Genomic DNA, 24,836 nt, shown 5'->3' on the forward strand with positions numbered 1-24,836 from the left:
AATCACGCATTGGTGGGACCAGCACATCCATCATTTTATCTCCTCCTTAGCCCTATTTTATACCATTGTTATAATGAGAAAGAACGTAGCCACAGACAGAGTGAAATGAATTTAGCAAACAAACATACACTTCAATGCATAGCACTTAGATCAGCATTTCCAACCATGATGTGTAAATAAATTATAAAATACAAGCAACTCTATAAAACAAGAACATCCTGAGTTTACAAATAAATTATATCCTTCATACATAGAATATGATGTGGATGTTAGTAAAACAGCAGTTTCAGCTAAAGGTGGGAAAGAAGTAAAACTTAGAAAAGATAGCATCTATGCATACATAAAATATATATATATGTATGTGTGCTATATGTAAATGTTCACACATACATATACAATAGAGAAGGTGAATACATCCATATCGATAGTATATAGAGAATATGTAATATAGCTGAAACTGCCTCAAGCACCATTTTATTACCATTTTTATAAAGTTTGCTCAATACTTAAGTAGGACCACTCAAAGCAAGATGGATTGGGTATTGGATTGTTTTTTGTTTTTTCTTTCCTATCAGAGTTTTGAAGGTGGTTTGCAATATTATGGATGTTACTATTTCACTTTCAGCACCTCCCTTCTTTGTAGAATAATCACTCCCTTAGTGAGCTTCAAAATGTCGCATAAGTGAGGCCGAGTCTGCTGTTAGTGATGCTGGTGGCAAAATCCATATTGACTTCAATAGGGTCAAGGTAAGGCTGCTACATTTTCAAGGGAAAATGATTTTATTTTTTAAAGTTGCTTCAGAAGGGGAAGGAGGAAAAGATAAAGCCAATAATAAAATGGTTTATAATTTCCAAGAGCAGCTATGGAGAGTTAGATAAACCTGTGATGAGCACACAATAAATGCAAGAGCTAGAGATTATTACCTTTGCATTGACAAATCATTCACAGTTTTGTTTGCCATGGTTATTTGAAAACCTGTTTCAAATCTTGTAATAGCTAGCAACATCCAGCCTTGTGTCTCCAAAATGTGCTGGGTGTTGCCAACACAAAAGCCTATGGAGTGACAAAATAAGGGCTAGAAGGACATAAGGATTCGGCAAGGTACGTCATCTATCCATGGATTTGAGAAATAGAACCTTTTCTTACTCCTGTCACTATGCAGTGGTATAAATTCTTTGATCTCTGGAAGTGAGTTGGGGTTATCCCTGATACTGTGACCATTTTCCCATAGGAATGGGCACCAGGCACCACTACACCTCTGGTTTATGAGAATATTTTCTATAGGCAGCCCTCTGCAACACGGAAACCTACACATTACAATTTTTAGCATGATGAGGGTATAAAAGAAAACTTTATCTCAGATGGGGCTAAGATTACTGTCTTTCAATTGTCATGACCAGGGTATATGCATCATTGAAAAGCACAAATAGTTGTATTTAACAGTACTGATTGTGAGATAGCTTGCCTTCAACTTGTGACACCCTGAAATACAGAGTGGCTCTTTTAGATTCCTTTGACAGGCCTTAACATTTCAATGACAGCCTCTGCGTGGGAACTGCAGTTACTTAGCTTTATAAGCTGAAGAACAGCAGGAATAAAGGCCCTTTGAAGGACACCTTCAGAAGTGTTTCAAGCTTAAGTAAGTTTTCCCTGTAGTGTGGCATAAGTCAGCTTCATCTTGGTGAGTGATAGGAGAAGAAAGGTTTTAAAGGTAAACCTTGGAGGAGCAGGGGAGCTGTGTTGTTGCCATTTGTGAACAGCTATGCAATCTCTTCACAGTTATGTGTGTGGGGTGTCTCCCTCAGGCTATGCTCATATGCATTTCTCCATGCGTATATACTACCCTTTGGTTTTATCATTACTTTTGACTGACAAAAAAAAAAAAAAAACAAAATCACAAACTTTTGTAAAAGGCAGTGTGTGTCAGAAAGACCATTTCCTTTAGTTGTCATAAAATTTGAATCCCATGCTATGGACAGTAGTGCTATTTTAAGACAAACCACATTATTGAGATAGATAAATGAAAAAATATATATTTTTTAAAGGAATAAGTCTATCTGTGAGCATACAGACTTAGCTAAGAAAGGACAGCTTGAGTATCAGTTTGTTGTCTGTCTTTCTGTGAAATGATGCTTCTGATTGCTTAGGTCTGATTGAATTGATGTAAAGTCACTCTGAAGCAAATACAAGGCATGGATGGCAGGTAACTATGACAAATAGACCAGGAATTAGGGTTCCCTCAGATGCTGAAGGGAACCAGAGCTCCCAAGCTGCTTGCGAATGACCCAGGCTTTTTGCCCACTGCCAGCACTAGCGTGGGGACCAGTGGGATGGGTGAATTGAGATTGCAATCAAAATCCCAGACCTAGAGTCTCACCTAAATATGTGGCTGTAGAAGAAGCTCTGCCCATTATAAAAATGACATTCAAGCACATGAAGATGAAAAGTTTTGAGAGTCAGGCCCAGACTACTCAAGCAGTTGGCCTGAACATAGCTATGGTTATGTAGCCTAATGGCTGCTGCTCTGCAGTCATTACAGAACATGATAATAATTTTCTGTGGTCCACTGTTAACACCAGCAAACAAAGATTTAGCCTTCACTTCTAATTGCATTAATATTGCTGTTTCCCACTAAAGCTGTTCCAGGGAAATCAGACTGATTTCTGAATATGCAAACAATTAAGGACGCCATTCACATTGCTCTTGTATATTTTGATTAACATGATGACTTTCAAAGAAATCAGGAAAAAAACCAGGGACTTCCTGGTTGACTTGCAGGAGTATAGGGGGTCTTCTGTACAATGCTGGCTACTATAGACTAAAAGCAATTTTAGTAAGGTCATGATGTTTTTAATTATCTGTTTTGCAGATATTTTAAGTAAAGTACAAAAAAAGAAATTGTAAGGTTAAAAAAAACTCTTAAACAAAAAAAAAAAATTTCACGAGTGTTGCATCTCCTCAAATTTACATTTCCTTTTATGCATTAATCCACCATAATTCCTAAAAATATACTCGCAAATTTTAAGTGCACTGACAGAAAGTCGGGAGAGAAAAGATGACTATTGATTTCAGGATATGAATACTAGTACATGGCAGAAATGTTAATGGCCATTATAATTAAGTAAGTCAGTCCTCAGAAATAAAATATTTGTAAGGAGTGTTATTTCTGCTCAGTCACTACATAATTTTCAGTATGCCAAATTCATCCTTGGTGTTATCCATTTGTTTTCAGGAAGAAATTTTGATCAGTCCTGGAAGGGCAAATGTATACTCTTAGTATTCAAAGTAACAGTTAGGTAGACACCATTTCTATTATGCTTCTTGTCAAGTGTTTGTTACTTTTCCTGCACCACTTGCCATTTACTGTCTCACAGTAGCTCCCCAGTGCACACAACACCCACATTTTGGTCAGGCAGTTCTCAGCAGAGAAGAGAGAATGCATCCATTCAGCCCAATGGGCGCTTTCTAATAAATACATTTCCTCAAATGCTTAAGCCAGCATTAGGCAGCACTTACTTTCCTGTGCATGACTGAGGTAGGTAATCTAATGTGGAGGAATGACCAGTGAGGGAAACAGGAGCAGAGCAGACACAAGTGACAGCCTGGGAAGCCTACAGGGCTACCTGTGGACACAGGTGAGTGAGAGATGGGAGCTGCTGGGAACTCTTTCCTGTGTATGTGACCTGATAGCATGGATCCGGGACTCTGCAAGACTGACTCCACAAAAGAAGACATGCTCCATATCCCAAAGGTATTAGGTCTTCATCCAGCACAGAACTGCAGAGCCAATCGCCAGGGCTCTGCAGAACTGTACTGAAATCATGGGGCTCTATGGAGAAAGATGCTCCAGCAGAGCCAATATATTTGGTGGCAAACAAGTGACTCTAAAATCGTTACAAACAGTGACAAACCAGAGAAATTGCACTGTTTTTTTGTTTGTTTTGTATTGAGAATGGGAGAAAGATCAGACCTTTACTGAAAACGAGATTCATGATGAGAAAATGCTGTGGAACAGAACAGGGAAGAACTTTCATATGTGACCTTTTTCACCCTCAAATAAGCCTGTGAAATGTAAAAAGGATTTTCTACAAAATGCAGCAACAGGGGGTCATAGAATGAATTATATTTTCTTCATATTCTCTATAACGTATATTAACAAGTGTATGTTATTTCTATCTTTTTTCAAGGTGACAACAAGCCAAACCTATCAGTATTTTTGTGGATTATTTTCCACTGGGAGTTAGTGCTTGGCATATTGTAAAATGGCATTCATATGATGATGCAGGTAAAGAAGGAGCTAGCTCCATGTAAGAACAGTAAATTGATGAATTTATGTACACTGAGTATATGTCAAATGCTGATCTTACTTTCTGATAACCAACAGGAAAGTCACACAAAGGTATGTGAGAAGATTGTTTTGTGAATTATTTCAGTATAAAAGAACCCCATACGAGAAAAAAACTATTTATGCTCATACGTAATTAATTAACATGCAAATTTCACACACTTCTTTAAGTAATGCGAAGGATGTTCTTCCCCACATACTTTTTTATAGATAAAGATGCAAACAAGTAGAATATCTGGTTGCACAATGAGGCCCAGACCCTCATCCTTTTACTCACAGCATCACAGAATGGTTTGGCTTGGAAGGGACCTTACACATCATGCAGCTCCAACTCCCCTGCCAAGAGCAGGACTGCCACCCACTAGACGATGTCACTCATAAATATCAATGTGAATTTTGTCGTAGTTCAAATAAGAGAGTGCTGATTAGGAAAACATCATAATCAACATGTCTGAATTACTACATCTGCTCACCCGTGACTCCTTTTTATTTCTGGACTGGCTGAGCTAAACAGAGCCTGCACATCCCTCCACTTTTCAGGTATGTCTGCACCAGGGGCCGAAAGCTGACAAAATATGTTTTGCAGCAATATTTGCCAAAAAAACCCAAAATAAAATAAAGGAAAAGTTGAATTTTATCAGTCATGGTATCAAGAAACAAGGAAAAAATAAATCACTCATTTTTGGACTGATAAGTGTAAGAGCCCTCACCTGGAAAGGTAATGCCACTGAGTTATTAGCCCCAGAAAAAGTGGTTAGGATAAAAATGTACCTCCTCATCCATAGCTCTAGCCAGTAAAAAGCTAAAAGTACATGAAATAGAAAGCATGATGGAGGTTAAATCAAGTGCAAAACGTACTTACTTACTTTACCATAATGTCACCTCTCCTCTCTCACACGCTGCAGAACCTATAGACTGGGAAAATTACCGTGCCCTCTAACACTTAAGATTGTACAGAAGAACATATAAGCAAACCTTGCTCACTGCTACAAATATGCATGTCATTTGGGAAGCTAAATTCCTCTTTGAGTGGCCTTACTCTGTTAACAATAAAAGACAGTTAACATTTATTCATATGTTGTACTGATTAGGAAATATCTCTACAAACACAAGTTACTTAGAAACAGCAAGTCTGAAACAGGAGAAAACACCAAGAGAAAAACAAGCTGTAAATACATTTCAAAAGTGTGTTTTGTTTTTTTTTCCTTTTTCATCTCTTGACTAGCACCATCTGTACACAAGAAAGTATGAACATAAATGTTTGGATAATAAAGATTTGCAAGGCACTTGAACAGTCTTTCTGGATAGGATTTCTTCTAATGAACCTCTCAAGTGGAAGTCCTACAACCACCTTCCCTCCTCCTCCAGGGAAAGAAGTCTCTTCTGCCAGCAGTTCTTATTTACAGACATGTCCTTAAAGGTTCCTCAAAGTGCTCTTTTAGGCTAAGAGAATCAACATCCTTCTATCTCCATTTTTCATGCTTGTCCTGTTATTTTTTAATACTACTCTTCTGTATAGTAAAGCAAATCTCTCATACACACAGTTGAGACTTGACTCCAACCTTCATCCTCGTTCTGTTGTCTTTGGGATGCTCTTTAGAAGGGAAAAGGAGGATGGCAGAGATGTGCATTGAAATTCTCTTGAGGTTCGCTCTTTATCTGCGTCTAGAGGTGATGTCAAAACAGGTGATCATCATGAGATGAGCCTTGCAGAAGTTGACACGGTTTTCCAAACGTTCAGTCACACACTCCAGGGCCTCCAGGTATTCCAGAGAATCCATCTCAAATACCTGTTCCAAATCAACTGTGGAAAGAAAATACACAGAGATAGAAAAAGCAGCACTAGTTGCTGGGAGATACGGATCCAATTCAAGCCTTTGAGAACATCTGTACTGTACACACTGTTAACTTCAGATTCCCACTGTCACTGAAAGTTGTGTCTATTATTTAATGGCTATTACAATGGCTTGTCAGTGAAAACACTGTTAAGATTGCAATGAATACTTTCTTGAGTAGTGCTCTGCCATCCTCTCCAGAGCAGCAGATGAGCTTTGCCACACTCCATCTTTCCCTCAGAAAATCCAACAGAACTACTCCTCCAGCAACCACATAGTTCACTATAGGGAAACCAGGTGGGCACAAAATGCCTGTGGGTTTAAGGTTAACATTTACTTCCACAAGGAACCCACGAGTTGAGCGTGATGGAGAAAGTCATCAGTTAGTTAAACATAAAAGTAGCCAAGTTGATTTTGTTTCCATTCAGAGCTTGCTTTGGCATCATGCATTTTTATACTATGTATTGACTCTCATGCATTCTTCTGACCAAAAAAGGAGATTTATGTAAGTGCTCTGCCCTGGAAGGGCAACTTCTCTGCTGAATTCATAACTCAGAGTCAGAAACCATCCTCCAACTTCCTTGCTCTTCACATCTCTCCCTATTCTGGGCAATTCTCACTAGCTTGTTCAAGAGCACTAATGAAAAGTGTGTACATCGCACTACCAGGCTTCCTTTTGCTGCCAGAGAGTTGCTTTCATGGAAGTTGAGTGGGAACTGTTTGATCTTTGCCAACATTTTAGATCTCATCTAAGCCCTGTGGTCTGTGTTATCCTTGAAGCTTCCTGCATTTATCATAGTTGAATCAGAAGCAAAGTCATCACACATCAATATGCAGATGGCAGTGTACAGCAATCTGTCTCTTTTATTGTGGTTGTTTTGTAGGGTGTACCAATCTAGTGCTTACTTATGACAGTTGTCAAGGAAAGAGTTAGGACACAGCACCCAACTTCCTCTTACCCTGAGCAATTATGATTAAAAAACCCTACCAAACAACAACAAAAAAAACCTTGAATATTTTTTTTTCTGAGAACCCTTTAACACAAGTTCATCTGCTTACTAACACAACTAATGCTGTACAGTTACTGCAGTACACTTTTTATCTTTTTCCTTCAAGGTGTTGAGGTTCTTCTGCATCTCAATGTGAATGCCCTTTAAGGACTGAACTTTACACATCTACAGTTATGAAAAATGGGCCAAATTCATTCTTCATGTAAGCCTACTGGTGCCAAGGGACAAGTTTGCTCTGCAGTGTTATTTTGTGGTAGAAGAGCAGATTTATAATATTGCTCATATGTCTCAGTGATCTGAGGATGAAAAAATAAATAAAATCCCATTTTCAGAATCTGTGGACTGAAATGTGTGAACAATAATCTACCAATGGCAATATTTACCATTACAATACTGTACCATTTTAACATTCAGCTCTCAGGCAAAAAGGATTGTTCAGTTCTACCATCAAGATTTAATAAGAATTATTGCGACTAGTTCTAGAAATATAGTCAATCTCAATTTTGCCCTTAGGTCATATGTCAGCGCATTTCACTCTAACAAACACAGAAGCTCACACTTCATTCTTAGCAAACCTTTCTACTCCCCTTCCTTACAGTAAGATAAAGCAAAGGAAGCAGTTCAACAATAAACAATGTTCTTACATTCACTGAGCCACTTATTAGGATCCAGCATCAGGTACTGTTTGGTCACCTCCAGTTCTCTCATTAACCACTCGTACTTGGCCTTGACCTCAGCAATTCTCTGCTGGCGATGCTCCAGGATTTTCAGCTTGGCATTGAAACATATCACTTCCTGCCAACCAGGAAAGAGGAGCAGGGAAGGAACAAGTGAAAAGGAGAAGAAATAGTCAGATCCATTCAGCAAAATGATCTTCCAATCAATAATACTAACAGTGAGACATTTACTCTCAAAGCACAGGAATTACTGCACAAAATAATCTATCATCTATTTAATTTTTATTGTGTTTTTTTTTTGTTTGTTTGTTTTATTAATTTGATGTTTTCCATCAGTGAGCTTTGGAGTCTTTGCAATGATATTTAATAGTAAACCATAATAATTAACACGACAAAGCATCTTGAAATCAGATCAACTGTAGCAAAACATTTCTGGTTTTTTGTCAACAGAAGTTTGGCTAAGAAAAAATTAAGCTTTTGGGTGAAGGAAATCCATTGCTTGGTGCATTAAAATCTTAAGTATATCTCTGCTTGGTGCATAATAAATGCAGCAGTCATTAAATAAGAAAACAGGTAACAATATCAAATTCAAAACATTCTTAAACAAAAGGACAATGTTGGTGTGAAAAGTTCTATCAATTCATAATCAATAATGAAGATACATCTTCTTTAAACACAAGAGGCACAGGTTGCAGTGCTGTCTGGAGGCACTTCTGGCCTCATATGACTTCTGAGTGGTGGCAGCCATCAGGATGTGCAGTAAGTGAAGCTACAGTGAGGACTGGCTATCATTACCAGCCTGGGGGCAGCCCCACTACCAGTATTAAACTTTTCCAAGCCTGTGAGAGAGGCACAACAACTGCTCTGTCTTCTGTTCTGTGGGCAAATCTGCAGTGTGAATCAAGTGTGGTAGAAACACCACCTAAAGAAGTGATGTTTTTCTCCATGTAAAACTGTATCAAATAACAGCACCACAAACAACCTGAGTGGCAGAAGCCTAGGAAGGAAAACTGCCTTAAGATAACAAAGCTTATATACACAGTTATTGTAAATACACCAATTTCAGATACTGTTCATAATTGTACTTCTCAAGAGCTGATCTTTACAATTCTCCAACTATTTTTTTTTAAGTTTTGAGAGGTGATGTTAGCAGGAGAAACTTTGCTAGTGAGATTAGTTATTCTGTAAACAAAGAAACTATCATCAAAGCACCTCTGGTACCACTGCTTTGTTGAAAGATAGATGTGAAGTGTTGATGGAGTGCAGGGACCACCAAGACTATTAGCAAGGGCAGAAATACAAGAGACCAGTGTCTGTCTACTGAAGAAGGCATAACTTGAGTTACAACTGCTCTTAAATAAGATACAAGTATTGCTGCCACTTGAATTAACCACATACAATACTGCTCAGCTCACGAGCATCTCACTCACCTTGCTGTCTCCTCGTCGTCGCTGGAGTCTCTCCACATCATCTATCTCATAGACTTTGATCTCAAAGGGCTCTCCCAGTCCCCTCTGTGCACTTCGCAGGGGCCCATCCACCCAGCGGACCCCGGGGCTGTTGGCAGGCTTCCTTGCTGGGGAAGTGGTGTCAAGCGATAAAGCTGGAATAAGCCTCCGTCTCTGTGAGCCTGCAAATGCAGAAATGGCCATGTTGCATTAGCACAGTTAGATTTGATCCCCAGAGGGCATATGCTTCTGGAGGTTGCATCTGCTTCTGTTAGCTTGCGTCTCAGCGTGTACAGGTATACTGATGAAGGGCCAGAGCATCAGGTGATATCTGGTCTGGCTTTGCTTCCCCCATCTTCACTGGCACTGGCTTTTACACCCTACAAACAAGCAGCAGCCAGAATCTCCACGGCCCATCTCAAGGAGAGATGTGGTTGTGGGTTTTTTTGTTTGTTTGTTTGTTTGTTTTTCATTTTTGTTGTTGTTTCTTTATAATAACATGAAAAAGCACTTTGATGCCCAAGTTCCTCTACTATGCAGGAACTACTATGGTAACACTTAGTCCTTGACACAACGCCGCTCTGGAGTGGCTAGGGCATTAAAACCACTAGCAAGGACAAGATGCCTGCAGTGCACATGTCCAGTCTCAGCAATTGCCACAGCATTGCCTTGTTTCTGTTCAGTACAGTATTTTTCTAAAACATTCCTCACTTACATGCATACCCTAGCACTGACAAAGGGCAAGGCAGCAGCACTAACAGCTGACTGGCAGAAGGGTTAGTCGCTGTGTCTGCATCAGTAGATCTGCTTTATGATACCAGCACAGCGGATGGGAGCACTGCAATAGCAGAATATTTACCATGGTTGATAAAGCCTAGCCATATGGAAAGCATCTGCCATGTGAGTTGCCAAGTCAGGGCCTCAGGTAAAGCAGGGGAGGAAAAGTCACTGGCTCGATGGCAGCAGTAGGGAAGCTGGGCACATGGTTTGCTGGGAGAAAGAACAGACGCGCAAAAAAGGAAAACAACTGCTTACATTCCCCTGCTCAGTTGAGTTCAGTCAGAGCAGTGGCTGGGTTGCAGACAAAATAAAAGGGGTTGCAGCCGGCAAGCCCTGCACTGTCCCACTGAAGAAACATCAGGGATACAGGGGATAGGAGAAACAAAAACAAAAGCCAAAACCAACAAGTCTAAATGAAACTATCAACTGCCTCTCTTGGCTGCAAGAACAAAACCGATGCCAGAAGGGAGGGGATGCAGAATGATCAAGCAGATTTTATTTTAAAAACAAGATAAAATCATCTAAAGGAATCCTTAGCACTGCATTCATTGAAACTTGAATGTAAATAGCTTCAACAAGACTACCAACTTCATGCTTGAATGAAAATTAAAAAACAATCCATTGGTTGCTTAGTTTTTGGATGTGCAAGTATTCAGTATTGCTCAGTTTCATTCATAGGTGTCTATTTTTCAGCTGACAACTTTGTGAACTATCATTGTTTTGTGAGTGCAGCAGTCTGTGCTAGAAACCAACAGTTAGTAATCAGCAATTAACCTGTAAATGCTAGCTTTAACATGGAGGAGAATGGTCTGTCTTGCTGCATACCTGCAAAAACTTAGTCTCCAGAGCATTTATTCCAGTGCATGCAAAATAACTCCATGCAAGAAAAGGAGAGCAAAGTCAAGTCATGCAAACAGGGAGCCCTTGTGTACCAAACGGCCTCAGCCCTGACCTGCCCATCCCGGCACATCTCATACTCGTGCTTCTAATCTAACTGCAGCCCAGCAAATAAGCCCATGCCAGAACAAATGAAGCCTTATGAATACTAGCAAGCATAGGTTTTTTTAGACCTTTTGTAACACCACTGGAAGTCAATGTCAGCACAGCTAGCACTTGGTAGCAACAACAGAGAAGTAGTTTGGGAAGGTATCAAAAAACTGCTGTACTAAAGGTGAATGTCATCAGTGATGCCAGAGAGAGGCAACTGAAGGGCAAGAGCATCTGTATATATGAAGGGAGGTGAAATGGGTTGGCACACCATTACTATCTGCTGCATACAAGAGATCCTGCAAAGGGTTCAGCCACCCCAGGAAATGAGCCCTCTGCTTGCTTTGCTGTGAATGGCACTGAGTTCATCTCAAGTTGAGATGAGACCAAAAGGATTTAGGCACTAACTACTTCTTAAAAGCACTTTCTTTTCAGAATTTTGGTCTTGGCCTCTCACAGGAGTAGTCTGAATGTGAAAGCAATCTCTTTCCTACCTTTGCTGCTCCTCAGCTTTTAGAGGCAGCAGTTCCCCTGGAGATGCTAATGAATCTGATTCACCTTGCCATGAGGACACTGCCAGGCTCTTTCTTGGAGCAACATGAAACAGATGTCACTGGAGTATGAATTACAGTAAATGTTTTTGCATTTCATTTCTATTCATACCCATTTAGCTGAATGACAACCAGAAGCCTGGGGTCTGGAAGGAGGGCTTCAGCATGAGACTCTGTCTAATAGGCCATATCCTTTGGTGAAGAGGTAGAGACCACAGCTGTGGCAAGATGTATGCTAACATAAGCTCATCATGCTTTTTGTGTCTGCATAGCCTGCAAGTTATGCCCTCACTGCAGCCAGGCACTGCAACAGAGCTAAGCCATCAGGCAGAGCATTGCATGTTTGCAGGGAGGCAAAACTGAATCTAGTTATTTGAAATATGAACTGATCAATAGGCTGCTCTTTAGTCCGGGTACAGAAAATGACAGCGCCATCTGACAGGAGATTCCTGCTACTGACTTCTCCATTCAGTCCCTGCTTTTTCTGATTTCATATTACTTGGAATCAACCAGGAGATACAGCCCAAACAATGACACAGAGCAGCTGACAGCTTCCACACCCACATCAACACAGAGAGACAACCAACTGTTAAAATGAATGCTGTTTTCCATTTACATATAAAATACCCATTTGAAGTCACATACTTATCTCTACCTCTCAGTGGGGTTAGGAACTCCACAGTTTTGATTGTGCAATAAATAAATAAAAGGCTGTGCAGAAGTGGCAGCACACCACTCTCCTCCTTCCCTGCAGGGGCCAGCCTGGGTGCCAACCCACACCAGCATGGGGCAGCTCTCCTCTACCTGCACCCCAAAGCCAGAAGCCAAGAGGAGCCTTTGCTCTGTTCCAGCCAAAAAAAGAGAAACCTGAGCCAGAAATGATCTGGAAGGAACCCTGTAAGATGAACCTAGTACACAGTAATGACATTGTCATTTATGGTCATGTGACACATTAAAGGAATGTGTCATTTCATAAACGCCTTGGAGACTACATTTTTCACTTAGCTTGAAGTTATTCACAGCCAGAATAAACTGTCTCAAGCTTAGCTTCAGCACACTGTGAAACAGCCCTGAAAATGCATAGAATACAGCAGATCGGTTGTTCTACTTTGAGCAATTGGTTAAGGTCTGGCAGGTTCAGCCCTAGCAAAGACCGGACAGGGTTTAATTAAGATAAAAGGAGCAACAGAGGAGTGAATGTGTGAGGTGTGAAAGTGGATCTGGCTGAAGAGCAGCACGGAAGCCACAACACACTGCAGCGCAGATATGCTCAGAGAAGCCTTTGCCTTTAAAGTATTAGAAATACAAACCAATCTAAGTATGGAAGGATTACTTCAAGGATAAAGAAGACTCGCTGACCTCAGCAAAACTCCCAACTCCATAAGAGTATGTGCTCGTAAAAGCATCTGTTAACCACAGCAGAATCCCTAAGAAAGCTGGTTTTGTTTAACTACTGTATATTTTGGAGTGTTCCCTTTCTATTGCTTTCCAAGAACACGTTGGAAGTCAGAGCATCTTTTTTGTGTGAAAGGTAAAAGCAAAAAGTACTAAATGCAAAAATATCCACAAAAAGGAGCATGATGCAAATCTCTTCAAAGCAGGATGCATCTAAATGGGATGCAAAACAATCGCTCCCCCTTAAATTTCAAGTTGTTTCAGCATCTAATTTGATATTGCACAATTCCATAAGGTTATAGTGTGATCTTAAAGGCGAGATGCACAGCCAAAGCTATTCTCATTGCATTAAGTGCTTTTGGAGGTAAAACTGCCTTTGTGTGCAGACCTTGTTCAGCATTTCGTTGATTTTCTCACTAGAAAGTCCATGCAAACTGAAAGCGATTACAAAAACCTAATCTTGGCTAAAGAAAGCAGTACCACTAAGCCAATGCCACTCCTTCTGTGGCTTCATTTCCAAGGAACAATAGCACCAACCTCCAATGCAGCATCAAATTGTTTGCTGACTTGGCAAAGATTATTTGTCTGTTCCCCCTGCTGCTCTTCCCTGCCCAATGCTGAGACTACCACTTTGAGCTGAGGATGCTATGCTGACTTCTCTCTTCCCCATTTCCTACAGGGTCTGCCCTCATGGGCAATTATCCACGACTGAACCAACTCCTCCCATTTCCTTTGACCTCCCTCCTCCTAGTTTACTTTACAGTGCCCTTTCTTCAGTGAAGAGAACAGCTACTCATTTTCACACATTATGTGCAGTGCTAAGATCCTCTTCCTATTCCTCAGATGTTGCCAATGCTTTCCTGTGGAAAGCTGCTGTGATGGCACGGAGGATTCATTAGAAATATTTAGGGTGCACAGCTTGAGGTCAGAACTATAACCAGTGAAGAATCCTAGCACTTACTGCCAGAAAGTCTAAACTGCATCCTGGCAACTCAGATTGCACCTGAAGTGCTGGAAAAGGAAACACCAATGGGATTTATCATAAAGAATAGTCTTCTATGACCACCTCCCTGTAAAATAATTCAGGCCTTATTCTGTGTTGGCTTGTATGCAATCCTGCCATTGCAAATCAATAAGGAGTACAAGGACACTTGGGGCTCAAAATAACTGCTTGCTGTATGCAGGAATAAAGCAACCCTTATTTATAATTTTCCATTCATGGAACAACTGGACATGTTGCTTCTATATATCTAAGGAACTTCTATATGTATAAGGAACATGCTGAGGTACAGCCTACATCTAATTTTTTTTTCTACCCATCCTGTTCATTTTTAACCGTATTTCTTGAATTACCATCTCACTTTAAAAGGTGCCTTTCAGGGCAGTTTAGAACTGGTGAATGACCACTGCTTTTCAGCAGATGAAGAAGCAGCTCTCCTGCAGTGTGGCAGGTTGACAAGTAATCTGGGAGACGCTCCGGGGAAGATGTACGTCACAGGGGCTGCGCTTTCAGCACCTGCAATCCCTAGCAATAAAAAAAACCAAAACAAACAAACAAACAACAACAAAAAAAAAAACAGCTAGACTCTCTTCTACATCTTTATCTCCCCTTGGTCTGGGTTTTGGTTTGTCATGCTTTTCTCAGCATTGGAGTCTTCTTTAAGGAGCTGGTTACTGTTACTGCAGCACTGCACTGAATATCTGTGCTGCTAGTGGCTTGGCCACCAAAGACAGAGGATGAAGGGGCTCTGCAGCCCCAGCATTAAATCATCACAAGACAGTGGTAGAGGCATTCCTATGAGCTAATTCTGTGGCAGCGTAGGAAGCAGGTTTTATTTACACTCAGCCTAATGGCGTGCAACTCAGTCATGCATGTTACATGGAGCCTTCACTGTGCACAATAGCCTGCTGCCATTTCCTCTATTAAATCATTCCTATGTTCATGTGGCTGAAAGCTCAGTGCTGGCATGTAGTAGTGAAGCGTGTAAAAAATGATTACTCTGATCCCTTTCAACACAGATTTGCTGCATGAAATGGCCTCGCATTGACCTGGGAAAATCAATGCTGTTGTTTTAATGAACAAAAAAAGTGGAGCTGAAGCCCACACTGCCCCTCCTTTTGCTCTCCCAGCCAGCAGTCATATGCATAAAGGGGTCACCTGCAAACAAATAGCCTCTTGCTGTATGGCTCTAACATCCTTTGTCATGGTAAGGGAATCATGCAGGATATCAATTAGCTATCGTCAATTGTAAGTGAGTTAAAGTGGAAACGCTGGAGAAGCCCTGCAGCTTCATGATACAAAGGGCAATTTTCAGCTCCCTACGGCGTCTGAGGCAGTCTAAACACGGACCAAATTCCTTTTCACTTGGATTCAGAAAAAAAAGAAAAAAAGAAAAAAAAAGCTCAGATTCTTTTTGTTGGCCTTTTGTTTCAGCATTATCATTTTGGTCACATTTCAAAACATGTTGCTTTGTAATATTGGTTGGAGATGGACTTCCATAATTTACAGCCCCCAGATTCAGCCACTGGCTTTTTCTGCTGCTTTCATGGACTGGGCCAAGTGCTTCCAGAGAAGCAATATGTGTGAATACAGAGCTATCAGGGCTTTCCTGGAACTCTGAAATCTCCATCTTTAAAACCAACCCATCAGGGAAATTCTGAGCACAGAGGTAAAGAGCAAAACAGGCACTGCAGATAATTATTGTCATGTCTTAACAGTCTGACTTTTTATGAAAGTGTTTAAAATCATGTAGCAATTTGTTCTACTTTGGTAGCAAAACTGAGAACTGAGAAAGAGCCACAAGGAGTAATGAAACTTTACTGCAAAAGCAATAAACTGCTGCAGCGAGAAACTTTAATTATCTATAGGCAGACAGGTTTCCTGTGCAAAGAAGATTAAAGCACCGACACACACAGAGACAAATCCTATCCCAGGCAGGTAGGAGCACGGCCCTGCAGATGCCAGGAAATACAACTAACTGCAGCTCAGGGCACACGTCCAAGCACTGGGAAGTCAGCATTTGGAGAACCTGGCTTTCCCCAGTGTTGTTCAGATGTGACCTTACCAACAAAAGCATCCCTTAATTGTTTTGTTTCCCAATGCTCTGCAATACCTAGAGTTCCGGAAGGCTAAACTGGCCCAGAGCAACTCCACAGGTAAGCCCTTTACAAGGACTCTCTCCTCTGAGCCTTGACTTTTTTGGCTATGCTTCCCATGCGAGTCACCTCTTCCTCCTATGTCTATGCATCACGTACATCAGACAGGCTCTGCTCTGACAAACCCCAACTGGAGGACATAGAAATTAAAGGAGAGTCCCTCCCTGGCAGAAGAGGCACCAGGCTCAGCAGAGTGTTGCAGGTAATGACACACAACAGCCCCTATGTCTCACCGCATGTCACTTGTACTGGGGCTCCCTCAAGCACCCAAGCCTGCTCCCGTAAGGAACAGCAAAGAAAGCAGCCTCAGGAATATCCCTATGTTTTCCACTGAAAGCTTTATCTTCTAACAAGCTGTCTCAGAGCCCCTCCCACCCTGCCATCCCCAGGGGAGGCTTCCTGCCAGATGTGGCAGTCCTGGATCCTCTGTAGGACAGGGCAGAAGGTAGGAGTGAGGCATTCGAGCACATCGCGTGGGGATGCAAATGGCCTGGCTGTGCTGGGTAAACCTAATTACAGCCTGGGCTGTTGCACTGCTGCTAGCTCAGAGCTGAAGGGATCACACACCTGGAAGCAGCAGCAAGCTGCATGGCTGAACTCACCCAGTCCTGTTTTGCTTTGACAGCTTTTCCACAAGGCTGTGATCTACTTTTGTGAGCAGGTTACAGACAACAGTCATTACATGGGGTGCCCAAGGGGACAGAGCAAACCAGCAGCACCACTAGGAGCACAATACAGGTCTTGCCAGCCGTTTCCTGCTGCCCTGCCTACCTCCCTCCTCATCCCTGATGTGTTCCCAGGATACAAATACAGCTTGGTTAAAATGGATTTAAGCCTGAATGCACTTCCTGATGACACAAGAGAGTTTGTCCTATAATAGCATCCTTGTCATTGCCTTTCGATGGAGCAGCACGAGGCCATTGCACTTGAAATTTCTGAGGTATTAAAAAGTAGTATATAATTGGTGCTAGTGATGACTATGCTGTAACACTTCAGTGCCCTGCTCAAGACAGCACTGCCTCCCTGAGAGAGAGACTGGAGTCAGAGCCAGGAAAATGGCTGAGATGCAGATAGTTTCCTGCAGGGAAAATGCTAACAGAGTGAGCAAAGAAATGGAAGCAAACACAGTTGCTCAAATGCACATGAATGGAGAGGGGGGGAGCGACTGCCACAAACACAAGCAAAAAAAAACCAAAAAACAGAGAAAACCCTCCTCTCCACAGCTCAGCAAGGGCAAGAGAGGATGTGCAGCCAAGTCAGTCGGGGTTGAGGTTAGGAGTCACGTGTGTTGGCAATTTAATCCTGGATCTGGCTCTCACTTAGTGGAAGCATTGAGTCAGTCAGTAAAGCTCTCTGCCTTGATTTCTGCACCTGTAAAATGGAGTCTGGAGTAACATGTGCAACACAAGCTGGATTAAAGGGTGGTCACACAAAGCTCTGAAATGTACAGTGATATATCAAGGCTAAATAGCTCTGTTCTTGCTATAAGTAGTCACTTTAGGGCAGTATCTGCTGATGCAGCATTATAGGACCAATGTTAAAAGCTACAAAGACAGAAATGTTTATGAAAAGAAAAGGTTACTCTGGGGAAAGGCTTAAGTGGTTCATGATATAAACACAAGCTTTTCAGTATGTATCAGAATGCAAGGGGCTAATAATTGTTTTGTTTGTTTGCTCACTGCTGCAGGAACAAAAGTAAAAACAGTCTCTGAATTGTACACGCACCCATATAGAGCCCAAAATTTAACCCAGGGCTATTGTAACCCAAGGATATCACCTAGCTTTATCTTTCAAAAGCTGTCAATGTAGGTCTGATGCTTCATGTGTAACAATCACCGCAGAAGCACCTACACATAAAAATAATGCACTTAAAAGCATTGAAAGACAAGATCTTAATCTCAAGAAAAAAATGATGTCTCCCCAATGTGTCAGAACTTCAAAAGTAATTGTGAGATCTGACAGGGCTGCTGGTGATTCTGCTAAAGACTCTTTATAGCTCCTCTTAAAGGGGCCTTGGGCTGATTCATGATGATCATGTCTGACAGCTAGCATTTCTGCTAATAATAATCATAAATAAAGTGGACAAGGTTGCCTGACCTGAAATGAGCATATCTGTAGTGCCATATCCATTACAGCACACTGGATCTGTGACTGCAAATCAGGAAAGGTCCAATGCTCTTGACACTCTGTATTAAAATAATATCCATCTTTCAAGAGCTCAGAACCTTTGTATGCTATCTTTTTCATTAAAAAGTGTTCCTTGTGAGAGATCATTCAGATGAGAACAGACTTACAGACAGGAGAAATTACGGGGGATAAAAGATTGCAGACCTTTGCATATTTTTTTGTTTATTATGCAATAAAAATATGTTTGTGAACAACTCTATTCTTCCTTATATCTCAGATCCTTCTTCATGTTCTCCTGCACTGAGGTAATAATCCCGATTTTATGCCATCATAAATCTGCTGACATGTGAAAAATTATACTATTATCAAACACATCAAAACAGAATTATGATATTATTGCCGCAGGATGAAATTCAAACTGGAGCTAGGTTACAAGAAAGTGAAGTATTATGAATTTCTGGGCAGTGGTTTGCTGCTGCAGATATGGAAAGTAATAAAGATTTTTTATTTTTTATTTTTTTTCCTATTTGCATTAAAAAACTGGATGCTCTTACAAACACAACTCACTCAAAACAATGTAGGAATTACTTGCAGATATAAGGAATCACTCTCAAAAGTAAAATAACAAAAATAACACACTTGCAAACTCTCCACATAAGGTGACAGACCCAATTAAGAGAGAAGCTTTGCACATACTTTGAAGGATGTCAACATGCCGTGCTTTGCTGAGCCTACCAGAGTAGGCATCTTGCAGGAATGCTGGCTATGCTGAGAAAATGCTCCATCAGAGGAGGTTAAAATCTAGCAGTGGTAAACACCTGCAACACTGTTGACAAGGGAGAGAGGAACTAAGCCACAGAAGAACTTAGACTGAACACACACATTTGCCAGTCAGAGAGAAAGTTGTTACTTGGTGAAAAAGCTCAGATTTTACTCAGCAGTAAAAAAGTTGCAAAGATGAGACTGTCCATGTTCCTTGCTAAGGAAAGCTTTCTGCTTGACTACCTTTGTGTATCTGCACTGTATCACAAATCTCTGCCAGTGCTCAGGCAGGTAGGATCAAAGCTGGCTAGATCGAAGGAAGGAGGGATATAGTCTCTTGTGTTTGATATGGACAAACCTACCTTACAGTTTTCTATGCTTGCTTCTATCCTCTGAATAGGCATTATCAGAATTGCACTGATGGATATGGTTTTAATTGTTCTATCTATTGTGTTCACATCTGTGCTGCACATATTCTTCTTGCTACTGCAGCAGAAGCATGAAGAAAGAGAGGGTAATACATCACTCATTTCACTCACTCTGAATGAAGCCCAGAGGTAAGTAACCCAGCAATAGGGAATGGTTGGTGAATTAGAAACTCTATGAGAATTACATATTTCTGCAGCCAGAGCCACTGCAGGGTAAGCAGGCATGGATATTGATACATACAAGTTCCAGTATCTACATGCATTTTTTAAAAAAGGAAGTTAGTTAGGTGGGACTTACACTTCTGGCTGGGAAAACAGCCAACAGGAAAAAGGTGAGGTGACCAGCTGATGGATGTTCCTCATCCCTTCCCTGTAAACCTATGAAACACTGGTATCCTGGTGAGATGCACAAGCTGCAGCAGTGTGGTCTCCTGGCATGGACCAACAGACTCTTGCTGATAAAAAGTGCTGATGTAGTAAGAAAGCTACTGGGGATTCTGATCCTCTCTGTGATGACTAGATGCTCTCAGACTTGCAAGTACTTCAGGGCGACAGTTCAAATATTTTTAATATTACTAGTATACCTCATTAATTTTAAAGTTACTTGAAGAAGGACTCATAACTCAAAAGTTAAAAACCAGCAGACTCAGAGGTGGGATAAGATCTTTCAAGAAGATGGGCATAACTTTGTTCTATCTTCTAATATGGGTGGGAAGAAGGAAGTGACCGTTCCAGCTGTAGGGCATCTTGCACTTTTTGGGCATTCAGAGGGCACAAGGAGCAAAAATGAGCTCCCAGCAGGTACTGCTGTTGAGCAGGACTCTGGCCTTCTGCTGCTGAACCACACATGTACCTAGAGAGGTGTCTAGGTCCAAAATGCTCGAGAGTAACAATTACATTTCACCACCTCACAAAGGCATCTTTTTGCAATTAAATCAGAAGAATATCTGCATAGGTAAACACTTGATTGCAACAGCCATTAGCAACATGAAACAACTGTAGAGATAAGTGTTCTGTTAATGCGAAATAAACTGAAGTGAAATGGGTAGGAGGGAGACTCCACTGCATAGGCAATGCTAACATAGATATTTATTGCTCAGAGGAAGCTCAAGGCCTGGGACACTCACCCTCGCCTCTCATCTCTGCTGCAAACACAACTGGCACTGATCTAGCCCATCTTCAGGGCAGGCCTCCCCACTACAGAACAGTTAGCTGCTTTGGTCTGTGCTCCCCTTTCACACCACTTCAAGCTTACCTGTGGTTGATCGTTTCTTCGGAGTTTTGAGACTCCGGCACCTGCCGCTGGCGGAGCTGCTGTTCTCGCTCATGGAGTCCTGTGCAGAAGAGGCACTCCCTGTCGCCTCGCTGTCCCTCATCATGCTCTCGTAGCCACTGCTGCCCCCACTGTGGTAGAACAGGGCAGTCTTCCCCATGGCGGGGGGCAGCTCCCCACTGAGGACACTGCTGTTGTCGCTCCCATGACCACTGCTGCAGCGATGAGGTTTCCGGGGCGGTGTGATCTTGCTGTAAGGGGATGGCAGCACGTGAACTGCTGGCTTCTCCTCTCCGTGAAGGCCACCACGCTCATCTGCTTCTACGTTTCCTCGCAGCTGCAAGCCTCTGGAGCTGGTGCTGCCTTGGAGCAGCTCTGAAATTCGTCCATTGACAGCCCGAAGGGGCAATTTAGAAGCAAGGCTAGAGCCTCGGTTTCTACTGAGGGACTGTGTTGACCAGGACATATTCTTCCCACTTGGAGGCAAACTGGAGCTCTGCCCAACAGACTGAGGCAGAGACTTGGTCGAAAAGCTGAGCGTTTTGGTAGCAGAGGCAGACAGACTTCGTGCCTTGGGACTTGCCAACAGGAGCTTGCTGACTGCAGAGATCTTTGACTGCCCAGCTTTTGGCGAGGCTCCTGCAGACTGGGAGAGAGCTGAGTTGGTTGGTGAGGACATGATGCTGCGGCTGACGCTCCTTCCAGCCCTAGGCATGGTGGTGTCTTTGCCAGGGTTCAATTTGGAGTTCACAGAGGACAAACTTTCTGCTCTTTCCAGTGACAGACACTCATAGTGACTTCCTGTGGACCTCCCAAGGGAGTTGGTCCTGCTGGCAAGCTGCTCCAGCTTAGCACTGAACAGCTTGCTGCTGCTGTTGTTGCTGCTGTTGTCAATGCCAGGGCCCTTTGGTTTGGCATTCAGCTCCTCGGGGAAGCTGGCCAGAAAGGGCATGGGCTGGCCAGAGGGACTGCTGGTGGTGCTGCTGGCAGCACTGTGCTGGGGGCTGGCTCTGTTCTTCTGATCCAAACTTGACTTTCTCACTGGAGGCAGAGGAGGGGTCCCTTTAGGGCGAGTGAGGACACAATGTTTGGGAGAGGCAATTTTTTTGTCTAGGCTGGCCTTAGAAAATTGGGTATGGGCAGGAGAAACAACTCCATTGCTGTCGGAGGCAGTAGAGTGGAGGTGACTGTCAGGCTCCTCTGGCTTGCTTGCCTTTGGGAGCCCTCGCGGGAGGCTGCCACTCTTCAAGCCATCACTAGAATGAACAGGGCTTTGGGTTGCAGAGCCAGATGCTGCCATCTCACACCCATCCACAATCCTCTTCAGACTTTCACATCCTGGGGAGACAGAGGCATCCCCGTTGCTGCCACTGCTAAACCTGTCTGCTGAGGACTGCTTTGTGCTCTGCTCAGGTTTGGCTGAAACCGTGGTCATGTCAGACCTCGACCCATCACTGCTCCCACAGCTGTCATTTTTGACATCATCATCTCTCTTCAGCCAAGGATCTTCAAATTTGATATCCTTCTTCGCATTGGGTTCTTTCCCTTCATGGGGGTGAGCAACCTTTGTGTCTGCATTTTCTGCTGACACAGCATCATCAGTATCTTGTGCTTTGAAGGAATTAACAGCAATACATGGATAAACAGTAATGTTTGTCTTCATTGGGAAGTAGCCCTCACAGCTGCCAAGGCTTGCAGTGTTTTTAATTGTGACAGTAGTTTTCCCTAGAGCTGATATTTTACAGCCTTTGATGGGTGGCACTTTGCTGAAAGCTTCCTCCCCCATTTCTGACAATATAAGCATGTTGTCAGTCATTGGCTTCTGTTTGTCACCTACACAAATCATGCTGGCATTTTGTATGGTGCTTGCAAACTCAGAGACAGGAGGTTCTGCCATTGCTTCTCCATGCCCATAGCATGCCTGGGCAATGAAACTGTGGCATGACTGTTCACCATCGCTCCCTGTGCTCATTTCACTCAACCACGAGCTGATAGATGAGCGTCTGCTGCCATCATCCTGGGACTTATCATCCAGGCCCAACTTTGGAAGCGGAAGGAACTGTGTGATGCTGACCTCAGACACAGGAGCTGCACTGGAGTAACATTCAAGATCTTCAGATATGCTGCTGATAATACTGACAGGCCTAGACCCAGAGGCCAAAGCCTGCACAGAGCAGTCACTGTTAAAACTGATGATACTGGTTGGGCGGCCATTGTCAAGAACCCCACTAATGGTTAGCTCTTCTACAAGGGTGAACACAAGCTCATCTTCCCCATTCAGTTCCAGTGGCTGCTGCACAGTCACCATAGTGGTGCTCAGAATCTCCTTCTTGGATTCAGGAGAACGGTTTTGCCGGTGATCGTCATTGAGAACGGTCTCTTCAAAATCCCCATTGCTGGAAGACACTGACTTCTTCATGATCTGAGGACTCATTCCCGCAGGTGGGGTCCGGATTTCTGGCTGTAACAAAGACTCAGTAGATGTCATCTCAGTGTCCTTACTCAGGGGAGCCGGTGGGGGTGTGGTACTGGGAAGAACTCCTTTCTGTGTATAGACCTTGCACCTCTGGGAAGGAGAAGTTGGTGGTTTGTACTCAGATGTCTTGGAGAGGCTTGCAATGCCAAGCCGGGGTGAACCCATTGTCCTTGGTTTCCCTTCCACAAAGCCACAAGTGTTGAGACCTTCTCTGCTGCTCTGCAAGCTGGTACTGTGTGCTAACTGGCAAGAGTTAAGCTCTCTACTAGAGCTGCCTGTTACACTCCTAGGAGAAGGAGGAGTTGAAATATTAGTAAGAGCTCCAGAAGGAATTGGGGAGTGATTTCTCTTAGTTTTGCTAGGGGTTGCAGTTATATTATCCTTGGCTTCTCTATCAGGATGCTGACATTCTGGGATCATATCTTCCTTATCTGACTCTGGTAAGTGACTAAGTTCTGCCAGTTGGCTTGAGACAGAGCACTTAGACATCTGGTCTGAGCTAAATTGAGCACACATCTCTTCAAAGGGAAATTTGTTGGTCTCTTCACTGCCATCTATGCAATCCAGCCTCTCCTGGAGCTCTGCAAAGGTGTTGCACTTCAGGCAATCTCTTTCAGATGTGCTGGCCCCTGATTCACTACCTTCTTCCAGTCTGCCCTCATTTTTTGTCTTCTGTAGAGCAGGAACTATGGGAACAAAGTCAGGGGGACCTTCATTATCTGTCAGTTCTTTATCAGAAAGGGCAGTGCCATTGGGGCCAACATAAATCACTGTGTCACAGGACTGCTCACTGCTGGATGAATAATCAGGATCACTTGATAAATGCAAAAGAGGGAAGTCTGGGTCAACAGTGTTTCTTGAATGGAAAGGTCTCAGCTGGGTTGGCCGCCGCATCCTGCCCTCCTCACAAGAGCTCTCTCCTCCAGAAGAACTTGATGTGTACTGCAACATCAGAGAGACAGAGACCGTGACATTTCAGAATTGCAAATAGCTCCTTGCACAAAAGAAGACACATCTAAACTGTGAAATCTCTAAACTAAGGCACAGAGCTCTGAAGCTTCTTATACCCAGGCTTACAGCAAACATACAGCAGTGTTCAACAGAGTACCCAATGCCCCAACTCTAAATGTCCCACCCTCAGTCATGAGACTTCCAAAAAACTAAAGTACTGAATAAACAGATTATGAGCCCTCACCTAATTTAGATCAACAAAGAAAACTGGTTATTTGCCAAGGGCATTCCTATTTTTGTGTATGAATAGGAACAAGAAAACTCATTACAGAAATAAGGCACAGAAAATAAAGACAGACCCTTTTGGTCACACTGCTGGTGTGTGAAGTTGTATAATATGTTGAAGGAAGTCATCAGGTACACACTGCAGTGATGGTGTGTGAAATGAATCCCTTTATGGGGACGTAATGCTGTGATGGTGTGCAGAATTAATCCCTTCAGTTGTCTCTCTTCAAAGTTTTTTTCAATCCATAGACTGTCAATTTAAATCAAACATTCACTGGTTACACCCAGTTCACACTGCAAACTATATAGAAGGAACCAGGACTCCATAAGCATGGAACTGGATATAGCC

At 42.6% G+C, this 24,836-nt stretch overlaps 1 protein-coding gene and 1 long non-coding RNA gene across 2 annotated transcripts in view; both read right to left on the bottom strand.

The window, feature by feature from the left end:
* Positions 1-5,536: 5,536 nt before the first annotated feature.
* Positions 5,537-7,982, bottom strand: LOC136044480 (uncharacterized). Its single transcript, XR_010621820.1, has 2 exons — positions 7,836-7,982; positions 5,537-6,150 (listed from the first exon to the last, which is right to left on the bottom strand). It is a non-coding gene; the product is annotated as an uncharacterized LOC136044480 (long non-coding RNA).
* Positions 7,983-9,274: 1,292 nt separating this feature from the next.
* Positions 9,275-24,836, bottom strand: part of KIF26B (kinesin family member 26B) — a 185,754-nt gene continuing 170,192 nt past the window's right edge. The window contains exons 11-12 of the mRNA XM_065735770.1: positions 20,758-24,193; positions 9,275-9,498 (exon numbers count right to left, since the gene is read on the bottom strand). Coding sequence (XP_065591842.1) covers positions 9,275-9,498; positions 20,758-24,193 — 3,660 coding nt within the window. The remainder of the gene's footprint in view (positions 9,499-20,757; positions 24,194-24,836) is intronic.

This window comes from Cyrtonyx montezumae, unplaced genomic scaffold (genome assembly GCF_038088225.1).
Source record: "Cyrtonyx montezumae isolate F1298 unplaced genomic scaffold, pur_monq_1.0 scaffold_0, whole genome shotgun sequence".
NCBI lineage: Eukaryota > Metazoa > Chordata > Aves > Galliformes > Odontophoridae > Cyrtonyx > Cyrtonyx montezumae.